General features: G+C 31.6%; 1 protein-coding gene across 3 annotated transcripts in view; it reads right to left on the bottom strand.

Annotated features, from left to right (window-relative positions):
* Positions 1-13,376, bottom strand: part of LOC117687297 (transient receptor potential cation channel subfamily M member-like 2) — a 42,275-nt gene extending 28,899 nt beyond the window's left edge. The window contains exons 1-7 of one of the 3 annotated variants that reach the window (XM_066081902.1): positions 13,199-13,376; positions 10,134-10,332; positions 9,576-9,736; positions 8,195-8,360; positions 6,601-6,748; positions 6,244-6,355; positions 4,833-4,944 (exon numbers count right to left, since the gene is read on the bottom strand). In XM_066081902.1, the coding sequence (XP_065937974.1) occupies positions 4,833-4,944; positions 6,244-6,355; positions 6,601-6,748; positions 8,195-8,360; positions 9,576-9,736; positions 10,134-10,332; positions 13,199-13,234 (934 nt within the window). In that variant the 5' untranslated portion in view covers positions 13,235-13,376. The remainder of the gene's footprint in view (positions 1-4,832; positions 4,945-6,243; positions 6,356-6,600; positions 6,749-8,194; positions 8,361-9,575; positions 9,737-10,133; positions 10,333-13,198) is intronic. The other 2 variants (XM_066081896.1, XM_066081893.1) reach the window with 2 other exon arrangements.
* Between the last annotated feature and the right edge of the window lie 3,251 nt (positions 13,377-16,627).

The following is a 16,627-nucleotide window of genomic DNA, read 5'->3' as shown; positions in this document are numbered from 1 at the left end:
TTTAAAACCTTTTGAGTAATGAAGCAAAAAAGGAGTCAGAAGAAAAGAAAAAGAATAATAATAATAACTAGAGCAAAGCTCGTTGCAAAGCAACGAGTGGGTCTTCCGTAAATGTCGGAAGTGAAGCTGGAAGTTCCTGTAAGAAGCAGAGCTCTTCACCAATAACAAGTGTAATTTAAATAAAAAGATGAAAAAATCGAATTATTCCTGGTACGACTTAACAAAATCCGAATAATTTTAAGTACGAATTAACAAAAACCTATCTGATTTCAAGAACAACTTAACCAAAAAAATACCGAATGTCTTCAAGTACGACTTAACAATTATTTTTGGTACGAGTTAATTTTACTTTGAACATTACGCTTTTTTTCAAACCAAGGACGCGGAATCAAAATTTCCGGAAAAATCAATTTTTTAACCACGATATCTCTGTAATGCATCGTCCGATTTTCAAACAAATTTCAAATTTGAATTCACCATGGCAAGTTCTATAAGACTGTGGTATTGTCTTATTTTGATCAAAAAAATGAAAATTTACAAAAATTGGAACTACTTCCGGTTTTGAGCAAAATCGGTGAATAAAGTTTTAAACCCCCCAGTACATCATAGAATTGATACATCTATCATCAGTTAACATTTCGAAGCGATATCTTTAAAGTTTTTGGAGATATCCTCCGGACAAAATCACTTTTTCAAAAATTAAAAATGGCCGTCAAACTTGAACGGAAGTGACGTAAATGCTGAAACTTTACAATCGTTGAGGCATGATAACTTTACAAAAGCTCTGAAAATTTTATGGAAATCGGATGAAAACATTTTGAGATATAAAGCCGAGAATGAGTCAGAAAAAAAATAAAAAATAAAATAATAATAAAAAGAAACCGAAGAAAAACAAGAGGGTCTTCCGTTGGAAACGGAAGACCCTAATAAAAAGAAACCGAAGAATAACAAGAGGGTCTTCCGTTGAAAACGGAAGACCCTAATAAGAAAGTCGACAAAAACAATATGTCTCCCCTTTGAAAGGGGAGACATAATTAACATTACAGAATTTAATGTATGCCACTTTCTCTTTCATTTCCAACTCACCACTCAAAACATGAATATATATGTGTTGAATAATTTCTTTCCAACTAGATGCTGCATTAATGAAAAATGTACAAAGAAAAAGATCAACGAAATGATGACCTGCACATATTGCCATATCAAATACAGTGACACTAGTGCCGGATATGCTGTTGTTGTTAAACTTCTAATGAAGAACAGCAGAAATAATATGCAGATTTTCACAGATGCCATTGAACAACTATTCACATCAATTGGGAAAACTGCAAACTTTTCTGATGCCGTAACACTCCTCCAAACCTTTAACTCTTACCAGTTCCTGTGAAATACACCCCAAAAGGTGACAAAATTTCTTCATTGCAAGATGTTTAGACAGTAAACTTGCCATTCATTCTTCTGACAAGCATTTAAAAACTTTCAATCCCACATGGAAGTTTTGTAGTACACTGTACATTATTGTATTGATATGTAACCTATTTTAAAAATGCCACTAATTGTACATGCTGAAGATCAAAAGAATTTCTGTTTTTCCATTTGAAAGTAGAAAACATTTCTTTGATTTCTTTTTTTTAAATTCATTGCTGTCATCATGATCATATTGACTAGTTATTCCATATATCTTGATGTTCTTTTCATTGGGCTTTCAAATTTTCAAACCATTACCATTAAAAATAAATTCAATTATGTGGAAAAAGCTTGACCAGTTTCAATCTCGCATGGAAGTTTTATAATACATTATTGTATTGATATGTAAGCTATTTGAAAATTGCCACTAATTGTACATGCTGTAGATCAAAAGGATTCCTGTTTTTCAATTTGAAACCAAAATAGGTTTCTTTGCTTTCTTTCTTTTTTTTTCATTGTTGTCATCATTGTTATATTGCCTAGTTATTCCATATAACTTGATGTTCTTTTATTGGACAGTATCGCATGTTCCATTATTGACAGCTATTTTTGATGAGACTTGTACATTTAAGCAAGCTACTCCAGACTAAGGTGCATTGATCCTGTAAAATGTGTAAGCTACTATATAGGTACAGTGTATTGGTCAAATACATGTACATGATTCATGTTTTTAAGAGTATAATTTTATTGTGTATATCCTCCTCTGCATTGCTTATGTCGAGAATGACAACAATTGCAAAAAATGTTGCAGTTAAATATATATGTTGCAATTTCTATCTTTTTTTATTCTTTCAAATGTTTAAAACAATATACTTGAAACTTGATAGCATATTACATAGGCTTCAAGCTCTACTTGTGTGTTACCAGTTCTAGCAGGACTGGTCACACTCCAGTAGGGTGAAAACAATTCAAGGAGGGTATTGCATTACCTATTCTCTTCTTACCATGTTTACGAAGTTTTACAGTTCCCCTTATTTCTAGCGGACATTATAAAAGTTAAGAATTTATTTAGTTTCTTACATTAACTTTCATTAATAATGACGATAAGTTTATCAAAATTTAAGCAAGCGTTCTGTAATCTGCTCTTTGAAAAAACATCTGTAGACTCTAGTTAGCATGTCGCACATGTATTGCAATCTAAATCGTTTAACCAGCAGAATTAATACTTAACGAATGTTGACAATATTCGTCGAAGGACCTGTTCTACTCTTTAGACTTAAGTAATTACTTAGGAAATATAACAGTAACATTCGGCTCGAAAAGCTGCTTGGTCTGATAAAACCAATTTTTCTCACTTTGGAAAACCCATAAGGCCTAGGTTACCATAAAAAGTTGGTTTCTTGAAATGATTACCATACTTTCACTTTCATACCGCAAATGCCTATTATCAAGTCGTACATAAAATTTCTTCCTACGATCTTGTTATTTAAACGATATGTTAATATATTTGTAACAAATTAAACAAAATATACTTGAAAATTATTGGGTTTGTTCTTTTTAAACATTCTAAAGAAGTGTATGAACTGCGATAAACATTACTTCAGTTGTACGAGGGTTATTCGCCTTCATATAAGAGATTTGCACCGGTCGTGCTACAATTAAGTTGCGCGAGATGATAAAGAATGATTACTAAATCTTAACTTTAACGTATACAAACAACAACTCATACGTGTATGATATTACAAATAAAACTACACCTTCATCCTACCTAAGCACGCAATCGACACTTCTCGGGCTTTTCTGCTCCACAAAAAATACTGTCTACTTTTTAATCGTTAAAAAGATCAGCAAAATAACCCAGTTAATCACTTATCTTCCTTTGTGTATATAAAAATAGCTACAGCGCTAGCTCACCTATCTTTTTAAAAAGATAAACTTGTAATGCATAATATGATTCTCTCTCTCTCTCTCTCTCTCTCTCTCTTCTCTCTCTCTCTCTCTCTCTCTCTCTCTCTCTCTCTTTCTCTCTCTCTCTCTCTGAGAGTGTATATAAGTGTGCATACAATATTGTGAAACTTATACAGATCCAATTTGTTTTTAATATCTCTCAAGTCCAGTCCAACCATTCCCATTTCTTTTTTAGTCAATGATATTTATAATTGAAGTTACTTATCAAACTTGCTGAGAGTCGAGGACCCCCTTTCCGTTTCTCCCCTGCCTTCTTCGAGTCCATTGTTTATGCATTTAAAATTAAAAGTTGTGCCCAGAAAGGTTATGAAATCTTAAGAATTTTTTTTTGCTTCCTGTACTTTAGTGAATAACCAATAGAAGCCGTAAGGTACTTGTATTTTACTGACTCACTACACCGTGGAATAGTGTCTCGATCAAATCAACAGAGAATTACCTGATTAGAAAAGATACAATGTAGCATAATGCATTAGAAGTATTAATATGTAAGTCATGAAGGCGAAAATATATACAATTTGTATTTAAACTGTTATAATTTCAAAAGTTCGATGAAATTGAAATAAAACACACCAAGATTTTTACTTGTGGTCTGCGATTCACAAACCCGAAACTCAGGCACATATACCAGTATGTTCTTACAACACAGATACACTTCTCGCGTAATATGCATAGCGTCGCGTTTAAAATTTCGAGGTCTTGCTAAAGAAATCGAACAGTTTTCAGCACATATTTTATGACATATATGTTTAAGTCATACATATTAGTTATATACTGTTGAATTTGATAAAATCAAGGCTTTTTAAAATGCATTGTGCTGTGCATATTTGAAACACGACATATTTTGACCAAAAACCTCCCGTGTTATTTCATGAAGTATAGGTAAAATCTTATCAGATTGTAAACTGTTTTGAATTAATATAAAGTTTGATAATATAGGGGTTGACAAGAATATCATGTAATAAACTCGAGGTGCTTTCCGAGCTCTGCCAATCAGGTCCGAAAGGATCGGATTGAAACAAATCGTTTTAACTATATAAAACAAAAGTATACAAAACAATGTGTCCAAATTAATTACCTATATAAAAGGAAATATTGAAAACACTAATATTTGAGTCCATCTTACACGTTGAACGTTATGTTAATTTTTCATGTCAAAGTTTATGATTCTCTGCGGCGTTACACTATTTCAAAGGATGAAGAATCAAGTTTTATGCAAAAGCAATCTATGTTATCTAACAATGTTTGGCATCAAATAGAATGTGTCAAAAAGGGGAAAAAACCTCTAAAGCTTTGAAACGAGTGCAAAACCTTTATTGATCGCCAAAAAAATAAAATAAAATAAAACATATATTACAAAGGTTAGGAAGACGGTTATTCAGCAGCTTAGTTATTTCCCTGTCACTGAACACTCTTGCAAACACCTTGCTTTAGTAAAGAAAAAAAATGTATCAGCTTACCATTTTTAATTGTTTCCAGAATATTTTCAATAGACCAGCAACTAACAACAGTATCTCCTACAATATTGGATAGCGTGAGTGGGTCATCTCGATCAAGGTCAAATATTCCAACCTAAATGAAGATTTTCACATATTTTATTAGGATTGTGAGCTGAAACTACTTTTAATGATTCGTTTCGCATATTGAACTACTTGATTCATTAAAATATTGATTTTTTTTCCTTTTGCTGCACTATTTTACTTTAGAATAAAAAAATATTTTTAAATTGAGGTAGGAAACTGCAGTTGTTCATAAACTATATTTTTAAGATAATAAATCTGACGGACTGCACACACACTTTAAAAATTTACACACTTAATCACATTTCTTGAATAAGGCAATACAATTTTAGATAAACTGAAATATTGTTTAGTACTATAACAATTTTAAGCAATTAAAAATTTTAATTCATTATAATGTTATACCATTAAGCATTTTGTTTCCGTTGGTTAATGTGAGTAACATATTAAATTGATAATTTTGACGAATAACAAGCTTACAAATATTTAAATACATGCATCATACTTAATTGGTGGAACAAATCAATTGAATATAGGCTCATCCACATCCGTAAGACTTTCGATCTATTCCTCTGACTAGCATATTTTTAAAATCTGAAAAGCTGTAATTGTCTACGCTTATCTTTACCTTAACTCTCTCTCTCTCTCTCTCTCTCTCTCTCTCTCTCTCTCCGTTGATTAATAATATTTGATTTTTAGCCGGGCTCTGCTGAAAGCATAGTCCTGGCTATAGGCAGGCAAATCGCCAATATTACTATAAATAGCACAAATAAACAAACAACCAAACAGCGTCAAGGTAAAGCTTCCGCTATACCAAATAGTTACACAAAGAGCCACGTTTTGTCAAAAGTGTTGGCATTTTGTTTCTTTTTTTTTAAATTTAGAATGAATTGTCTATCTTTTATAGTTTTCTTATTAATAACGTGTTTTTAAAACATTACTATGCATTTTGGACACATACAATGCGCATGAATTTCCATGAACTACTTTGCTGCGCGATGAAGAAACGGGGATTGAATATATAATGCTTGTTGCAAAATTCAAGGCAGCAACTGTTAAACTTTTTAACTTCTACTAGACAGACATATTTTTTGTTTATAGCCGCTTACAAAATTTGGTCGCTCTCCGATGCTTTGCCGACATTAAAAGCATGAGAGAGAGAGAGAGAGAGAGAGAGAGAGAGAAAGAGAGAGAGAGAGAGAGAGAGAGAGAGAGATTTTCAGTCTTTACTACACAATATGCATAAAGACACACCAAAAAGAGCCCGGCTTTCAGTACTTCACTACTTTGATTGATTGATTGCAACGCTATAATTCTTGTCGTACTTGTGACACCAATTTTCACTACTTACCAAGTTCCTAGCTATACGGATTTTTTCTAAATGTGTTTTTAGTTCCTGGTATTTTGTATCATCGAATTGAATGCCCAATAAAATGCTGGCTTTTTTTGGAAGTAAATCATCACTACAAATACATTTTTTTTCTGAATAATATATGTACGTAAAATATATGGGAAGATATTGACTCTTTATAACATTATCGTAAATAATTATCTGCTATAAACCTGGAGATGAAATGCAACCAGATAAGAAGGAATAAACATATTACATAAATTAAAGTTTTATCTTTAAAATATATCTACACTTAGATATACATATAGCAATTTTTGATTCAGATTTAACGATAAGATTACAATAAACGTAAAGTACTTTTCTAAGTAGTCAACTACTACGTCCGCTGCTGTTCCGGATCCCTTCATAATGATCACGGGGAGCTTTCTTTCAAGTGCCTTTGCAATGTGAGCTATCGTATCAATGTCTCCCTCACAGACAATAATAGCAACAGGTACTGGCATTCCTGCAATAGTCTTTTATAATCTGATTTGCAATTAAACAAATGCATTATGTGACAGGTTAATAATTTGCAAAATTACTTAAAATATTGAAAACGTAATTGTTTTTTCAAAGTATGGAACACTTATTCAAATATTCCGTAAAAAATAAAAATGATTTTCAATATTACCTGTACAAATTAAAAAAAAATAATTATGTTATTTTTATGACAATTACTGAATCAACTTAAGCGCATTCTTTTTGTTTAATTTATAAATAAATTCAAAAAAAAAAACTGCAATACATAATAAAAAATATTACAAATTAAAAAATATAACAAACAGAAATTTTGAAATGTTCAGTGGTATATGGTTTTTGTTGGTGACGAGATCAAACTCTGTGAAGCCCGAAGATACAAAAAACTACAAATGTGTTTTCATGTCTTTAAAAAAGCGGTAGATAAATAAAAAGGTCCTTATTGTGAAAGCAAACTTGTCAACTTTTTATTTACAAAAGTAAGTGATTACCGCTTTTGCTTTTTTTATGCCAATGAATAATAAACAACTAATAAGAAAATAACCAAAAAAAAAATAATTATATAAACAAACTAACATAAAGAAAAATATATGCGAGCTCAAATGTAAAAATACGTGTTTTAGATCTAAAAACATCGTTTGTACTTATTTATAAATTTCGAAATTAAATAAAACGTGTCTTTTTAAGGGGGGGGGGGGTTCATATGGGAAAAAAAATGTATATACTTTGTTATTGCTGTAACTCAATTCTACGGATTGTTTATTTGACACAAAACAAATATAATGTGAACTTATACAAGCATTCTTAGCATAATACCAGGAGGAACCATGTCGCTCAGGTTGATTTTTTTGAAATAAATTAACGTCAAGATCTAGTAAATGATTCCAGGGTGTCATTTTGGTGCTAGAACCATAATGACGTCTTAATTGATTTGAAAAATTTTTCCCGTACTTTAAGCTTTTAAGAAATTATGTAGAAAATTAAACTATTTCTTGAGATTTTATGTTATATCATGGAAAAAGTAATCCCGATATCAATATTCGATTTGATATCATTTTAAACAGGAGGCCAAAAGCTTGTTTTATTTCCGTTTTGGAGAGTCTGTAGATACATTTTATTGGTCAAAAATTGATAAAACTCCAAACTTTGTTCCTTATTTCCTTCATATGTCATTAAAATTATATTTTAAAACATTTCATTGTGTTTACCAAACATTTTAGCACCGGTACACCCTATCAAACAAAGCTATTGTTATGAAGCATCATTTAATGAATTTATATCTTAAATTTTATAAACCTGTAGGCATCTTTCATTTACTAGATCATGACCTTAAAGCATTTGAATTGTATAACTATAAATTCGGTGCAATACTTAAACTACAAAATAATGGGTCTACGAAAGAGTGATCCTTAATCAATTGAAAAACAATACATACTCGCGTCAAGTTTTTGGCTGAAGAATGCAACAGTTTGTTCAGAGATGAATTTTTCAAATTTCAACAGAAAGTTGTCGCCTTTGCCAGAAGTAGTTTTAAATACCGTTGGCTTCATCGGTTTAACCTCTATGAACGACTTCCCCTTTTGTGTTGCCGAATTATTTGTCTACAAAAGTAAATCAATGATTAATTGATTGTTTCAATAACGTATCTTCTCTCTCTAGGTCAATATTGCAAGCTGTATGATTTTGTGTTAAATGATCGCAGATAAACTGCATTATGCATTGAGTCGTTTTAACGATTCCATTTAATTCATCACTACATCTTAGTCTTCTACTACACTGTTATAGTAGGTATAATGAAAATTAAAATAAAATAAAAAGAAATCACTTTTACTTACGTACAAACTGCTTTAATATTGTGTTGGACATTGATCAAATAAACAATGTAAAAACATATCGTTGTTATATAATGACATGCAATAAAAGAAAACTATTTGATTTATGTTTAAAGAGACAGTACGGCGCATCTTATCAAAAACCCGACTTGAAAAAAAATTCCGATCGGGTTTGGTATTTTTGTACTACTCATGAATGTATAAACTTTCAGAAAATTACAAAGTTCTTCGTGCAATAAATCTAATCATATCATTAAAATTAATAATTACGTATAACCTATCACATAAATACATTGCAACGTGTTCGGGGTTCAGCCTTCTATACTATTACGCATGCGTATTTACTGTAAACAAAACACATGCAGGGCTCGCGAAGAATCTCCTGGACAGGTTTGTTGATAAAAATATGTCTTTTCTACTTCTCATAGGTAAAAACTGTTCAAAATTGTTAAAATAACCACAATTATTATTTTGTAAGCATGTATTTATCGTGTTTATCATAGGAGTTGCTACAACCTAAATCTATTTTCATAAATGAGGCCCCTTGAGGGGTTATTTGACATATATATGTCTATTCATTTTAAAATGAACCTGAATTTGTAAGCCATTTATAAATTATCGAGTAAGAAAGAATGTGTTTCGTTTAGGGAATCGCTTTAACCTCGTTTTCCATGAAGACCGTAGTGGGACGAAGATCTTGTAGTTTTGAGCACCTGTCAATTACTGTCAATCAAAGTCCACGTGGTACAAATAAACGATATAAGATTATTTCGGTTTGTACGACCCTTGTATTTCCGGAAGCTCATAGTTACGTTAATTAAGTATGTGTAAGGGATTTCCATGTATTTCAACTATTACAATCAACGTTATTTCTTATTTCCTAACTATACAATAGGTAAATCTGAAGTTATTTACACATGTGTTTTCAGCTGTACTGTCTCTTTAAACCTTTTTTGTTTAATACAGATTGACAATCATTTGAACCTTATTGCCAGCCATACTGATGAGTTTGACATGCCGGTCAGGGTCACTGATTTCCTTTTCGAAACTTTTAGTTTTAAACTCCATATCTTCGTAATATTTGTAAGCATCTCGCACGACCTTTGACACACCTTGTTCAGCCCCACTGTACAAAATCCAGGTTTCTATGCAATAAAAAACACAACTATATAATGAGATACTACTTACATGTGTATTTGATAATATAATGATTTTATTACAACGGTTACTAGCAATGTGTTGTATACACAAATTCTAGATGTGAACACAACACACTCGGCCTCGGTTGTTATTGCAATTTAACAGTAGAAATGTTTAACCCCCCCCCCCCCGAAAAACAGTATAATACGTTGGTAATAACTTACTCTATATTATAGATACTCTAAAGAAATATTAATAAAATGCTTTATCAAAGAAACAAATCACTTTTGATTACATGATACACTCGTGATTTGATGTGCATTTCTTTTTTTCTGCGTCAATTTTAGTTTCCAGTGTTGCCATGCTGTTGTTTTTAATATCTTTCGCTACCCTAAGTCATACCTCCGCCACTTTTTGCCGCCTCGATTAGAGCCGTCTGGAACACTGTTTTTGGCCAGGGTCTGGGAACAAAGCTGTCAGAGTCTCCAATCACAGAAAACACCATGGTGGGTGATGATTGGACGGTTCCTTTGGCGTCACCTTTACCGTTCCCGACTCCCTCTAATATTTTGTTCCAAAGGTTTTTTTCCTCGGACACATCCTTCAATATATTTCTAATGCTTATTTGTACATCATAAAATGCGATAAAAACCAATTTAACAAAAAATGTATTTCTAACAAAATTGTTACTAAAAATTAGGCAAGCATCAATTTATTCTGTCCTTGTCAGAAGAAGCACTGTAATATCTTTTAGAGATAGTGATTCTTAATATTACAACGGTGCGTAGTTAGAGGGAATAACCCATACGGGCGTACTACAATTGGTGACGTAGTAATACGCCATGCAACAATTGTAGTTCTTTACTTAACGTACAATTGTATGATGTACCAGGCTGGGTATGTGACATATTTACTTTTATACATATATTTAAACAATTAACCCTTATTTATGATCACCGGTACAGGAATTAATTTGCCTCTACATTTTACACTTACATACATGTATCTTTAATTTGTAGACGTAACTTTTTTAAAACCCAGAGTAAGGAAATAATACTTTGAAAATAAATTACAAATGTAAATAAACTTTTATTCACTAGACTTATCGAATACACGTACATGCTAAGATTTCAACGCCTTTAGAAACCCTGACTTGCACCTGGGCACACGACACACCTGTTGTGTATATCTTGTATATTCTGTGTTAGTTCCAGGGGTTTTCTTAAGTTGGACAAGCAATAGACTCTAATTAGATATACACAAACGTACACCTGGGCACACGACACAACTGTTGTGTATATATTGTATATTCTGTTCCAGGGGTTTTCTTAAGTTGGACAAACAATAGACTCTAATTAGATATACACAAAAACTATGTCTAGACAAACAAAGCAGTAATATCCTGCCCGATATAACAAAGGCAGTTGAGAGTCTTTTCATCTTTAACATGTATCTAGCAGATCTAGAATTAGACCTAGAAATAATTAAAATTGAAAAAAAAATACATAACTTCAACCGATAATAAATTAAATCATGCAGTTTTGGTTCATTTTCTTTATATTGTTTAATAACCGGATGAACTAAGAGAGAGAGAGAGAGAGAGAGAGAGAGAGAGAGAGATTTCACCGATTAATTTATAATAGGAAACAAACATACTTAAATATAATTTCATGAACATATTTCGATACAGAGACTGCGCTCACCCCTACAATAATTTTGAATAATTTTGAAACCAAATAATAATTATAAAGAATTTTATAACGGCAAATTGTGTCCATCGGAGCGTTGTTGATGATAGCGATATGTGTTTAATGGAGCAACAATTAAAACCGCCTGGGACACCCCCCCCCCTTCCTTGGAAATTATATCATCACTCGGATCACCCCCTCCCCTCCCTATAAAAGAGCTTTTACATTTAATATATGTTTTTATTGTTCAGTTTGATCAAACTTGACTCAAAGGGGACTTAAAGAAGATTTAAAGACAACTTAAATGGAGCGTAAATGCCACTTAAAGATGCTTAAAGGTAGCTTAAAGATGGCTTAAAGGTGACTTAAAGAAGTTTGGACATTAAGGACCTACAAGCTCAGCTTAAAGGTGACTTAAAGGTGGCTTAAAGATTGTATCTCCTTTAAGCCATCTTTTCAAGTTTTCAAATATCGTTACGTGTCATTCAACGAAAACAGATATTTCAAAAGTAACGCTGAATATTTATCCAAATCATGAATGCAATCTTTAGGATCGTTAATATAAAAATTCAAATATGAGATTTTCCTAGTTTGAAAACACTTTTTAACGCTGCGTTGCACCAGTCCTCAATTATTGTAGTAGGGTGTGGGGTCATCAGAATTTTCACTCATTGGACCGGGTTTAGGATCGCGCTATTCGGCATTTCCTTGGAAGTCACAGATTAGCAATTTTATTAGATATTCGAGGAGAATGTGGATGGGCACCTACCAGTTCTCGACACAAAAATATGATAATTCTCTGGAATAGGTTAATAAAATTGAGTAACAACAAAATAAAAAAGCAAGTTTTCATTTAAGATAAAAATTGAAATAACGAAAGAAGTTGGAGCCATTATCTTACATCTATTTACAAATTGACGGTCATGGTTAATAAATACCAAAACACAACAATCGGAGATTATATTATGAATTATTGTGGCCAAAGACACTAAAAAGTTGTTCCAGTAATATTCAATTGTAATTCAATAACAAAACGTTACGATCCTATCGTTTTGTGACTTATTTGGTAAGGGATAAGCGATATTCCTCTGAGACTATCAAATCGAAAAATCTTATTAACTTTGCATAGCATTTTAAAAAAAAAAAACATGTCAATGCATGAATAAAATTAAGCACAGTCAGTATTGCACTATTTGTATTTTACACTCTATACTCCTTAACTGGTATTCATTTTAATTGTATTTTAACCAAAAGACAGCACATGTATGCAATATAACTTATATAGGTAGTTTGTTAATTTATTTTTAAAAAAATAAATGACATTAAAAAAATCAAGTAAGGATATGGATATTTAATTAAAATAGTTGTCTTGTACAATGCACTGCGGTTCTCAAATCAACTACTCATTTGTCGACCTGTACAGTGATGCATGAGTCAACAATTCTTTTCCTACGTAAAAATTCAAACCACTCCGTCTCCCCTCAAATGTACTCATTCTTTTATTAAAACGATGCCTCCAAATGCCCTGTTTAGATCACACAATATCAACTTTAATTCAATTAGCTATAAATACATAATTGTCCATCCTTTGACGATATTTGTTATGTACTACTTGTACATACTTTGTACGCAATATTTCAATATGACATTTACAAATATAACATTAAACTCAATGCTAGGCTTTTTTATTACATTTTTTGAAACGTTATGACTCAAACAGTTTCTGTAAAAATTAAAATTGAATAATTTTTACAAATTAGAACATAGGCATTACAATACCTGATTGCACTGAAATTCTTTTGATACAGATGCCATGTTTCCTCTAAATTTTCTTCAAGTATGATCGCTGCATTGAAGAGAATCATGCACCAACTGCGCAATTCTCAAGTTTCTGTTTCGTATCATGCGCATTGGATCTTCTACAAACATCTAATTTGTCATTGATTTAAATCCCTGCCCTGCTTTTTTGGCGTTTAAAGGATAATGTGTTCCTAGCAAAAGTTGTGTACAATTAGGTAACGCAACCAGGTATAAAGTGCACGTAGTGACTTGCTCAGAAGGAGAATTGTTTAGTCTTTATATATATATTCTGTTGATGAACATTTTGTTTTCTTCAGAATAAGAAATAAATATAGTAATCTTAATTGATAATTAAAATACGCAGGTGTTTAATTATTTAACTTCGGACCAAATCGTATTTTGTGTCGTATAATCAATGGTTTATCGTGAAAATCGTATTTGTTTTAGAATTATATTGTGATGATATATTTCCACATTTTTTTTAATGTGATAGTAAAATAACATATTATGGTATTGTGTTGATATATATACCGTTTACGTTTTTGATTGATCTTGTAACATAAAAATTCAAACAGCTTTCAAGAAACAAATTTCTAATTAGATCATGCATTTTAAATATATAATTACAGTGCATGATTGCCCGTAGAAGAAAATCCTAAACACACACAACGCAAATCTGAAGTTTCTGTTTCGTTTTATGCGCATTTGACGTCTACAAAAACTGTGTTTGTTATTGATTTTAATCGCTGCCCTATATTTTTCGATCTGTTTTTTGTTCTTTAAAAGGATAACGCGTTCTGTGCAGATCTTAAATTGTTAAGGTAACGCAACTATTTTATAAAGTGCACGTTATGATACGCTCAGATAGAGACCCATTTTGTCTTAAAATTTTTCCTTTTGAAAGAACATTGTGTCGTCAGAATACATGTAGAAAATCCGGACAATTATCTTTACTTTGCATAATAAGCACTATATTTTAAGATTACGTGATGCTTGTTTTTTTCGACTTTCGTCGTTACATAATCACTTTAATGACATTATGTTTTGAATTGGAGGTTGGAATATTCCCCTGAACAGATTTACTATTCTTAACACGCTCACGCTTGAGTTGACTATTCGTGGTGTATTTACTGATTTCTTTTTATTTTTACATGTATTAACAAATTTAAGTTCATCAAAACTTTAATGACCGAATTACAAACGATGCCCTAACATTTTTTTTTTTAGTTTTTTTTTTCGAAACCGTACCGCTTGTTAGCAACTAGCTCATTGAATTTTAAACCCGATGTAATTAATATGCTGAAAATAATTCCACTGAAGGATGGTATTGCTTTTTTGTTATGTAACAATTGAGATAATGTTACAAGAAATCCCCGAGAAGAGCTGAATCATACCGAAAACAGTTATATTGTCCTTCTTCCGATAAAAGTTTTATTTCAGTGAAAATATTTATAACATCTTCCCAAACTGTTATATCACCAGTATTAGACACTGTCTTTTCGGTTGACATACCATACAAATTGTCCGAAGGGTCACATTTAAATGTTTTGTCAGGATGAGCACAGGTAAGACATACCATTAATACTGAAAAAAATACAAGAAGATATTTGTGAGCCAATGCTTCCTAGTGGTGTATGTAGCCCTTGCTTTGATTTGATTATACAGAATTTGCTAAGTTGACATTTCTCTGAAAGTTGACGTCTGATTTGTTAAAAAAAATTCCGACCATATGGCTTACCTAAACAATGAGCGTGTTAAAATTTGAAGCATTTGCAATCGATAGTTGCTGATAAATTTTTCAAAGAAATTGATTTTGAAATTGAAGGCTTAGAATAAACAAAGTCCTCATTTAACATGAAATTAACGTCTGAGTGGTCCAGAAATGGATCTCACCATATGGCATACCTAAACAAAGAGTGTGTTCAAATATGCAATTGATAGTTGCTGAGAAATCTAGGCTTAAATAAACAAAGTTGTCATATTACAGGAAGTTGACGTCTGATTTATTAAAAAAAATAAATCCCATAATAAGGCATGCCTAAGAAACAGTGTGATAAAAGGGATAAAAGTTCAAGCATCTGCGAGAAATTTGCGATGAAAATGTGTTCAAAACTTTCAGCTTAAAATAAACAAAGTTGTCATCTAACAAAATTCTCTGATTGGTACAAAAACGAATCCCACCATAAGGCATACATAAAGAAAGAGTACGAAAACCATATCAAGAATATGCGATTTATTGTTGCTGAGAAATCTGTGAAAAACAGCCCCATAGACAAACAGAAACAAAGTGTTAAAACCAGTTTACCCCCATTTCCTTAATAGCGGGGGTATAATTATGCACATTTATTACGGGCTAATGGAATAATATTACGAAAATGACCACTATTTACAAAAAGTAAAAAAATAATGTTTTTTCATACTAAGTTGCATTTAAAAAAAGGTATTCTTTAAAGATTTCGGATTCAAGTAGTATGTTTTCATCATGTTTCATGCTTAAAACTGTGGTATTCTCCAAGGTTCTGATCTGACGAAGCATAACTCGCGTTCGAAAAATTTGTTGGTGAGCATTTGAGTTGTAGGCATGTCGATCGTATGGACATCGATATAAAAAGACAGCGATATTAGCAAGAAAATTGTGTTTGGTATTATAAATAAACTTGTAATATTAGTAAGCTAAAACGAAAACAAACAACACGTTTTTCTTCCGTCTAAAAATCTACTGAACTGGCTAAAGAGCGAGAAAACAACAACTTTAAATATCACTAATCCAAATATTTTAAACATACTGCACATTTGTACCTGAATTTCTTTTTTCCTTTACGAATGCTGTAAAAAAACTTATTCATATTATCAAGAACTAGGATAAAACTTCTCAATAAAGTAATAAAACATTTCAAGAATGCCAAAAGGGAACACATGTTTGATATTTATATATTTTATCATATCAAATTATATCATAATTTTTTATAGATAACTTATCAATATTTTCAGGTGAAAAAATTTATCCTACTTTGTTCTAGTTTTCCAATTTCCAAACCGGGTAATTTTAAAAGCTCAAATGTATTGTGGGGTCTTCTATGAAAAGAGATATCAATATCAAAATGTCACTGTCCAAACAGAAGATATGCATCAATTTTAGGAATAAAAATCCCAGAAAAAAACAATCTGAAGTATTCCATAATCCGAATAAAAGGTGCATGGTCTTCCAAAAAGGTGCAACAAAGGGTGATGATACAAGAATGTGATGAAGACACCTGCTTTTGGTTATATCAAAGGTGAAAAAAAAATGAATTATATACTATGTATTGATAAATACATTTATTACTCATTATTATTAGCAATCAATATCAATTGCTATAAAGCCAATATTGTGAGGGTGGGGGTAGGGGGTACCGTATAGCCATTTTC

The sequence above is a fragment of the Magallana gigas genome, chromosome 1 (genome assembly GCF_963853765.1).
Source record: "Magallana gigas chromosome 1, xbMagGiga1.1, whole genome shotgun sequence".
In the NCBI taxonomy this organism is placed as follows: domain Eukaryota; kingdom Metazoa; phylum Mollusca; class Bivalvia; order Ostreida; family Ostreidae; genus Magallana; species Magallana gigas.
This window is presented reverse-complemented; position numbering and strand designations above follow the sequence as displayed.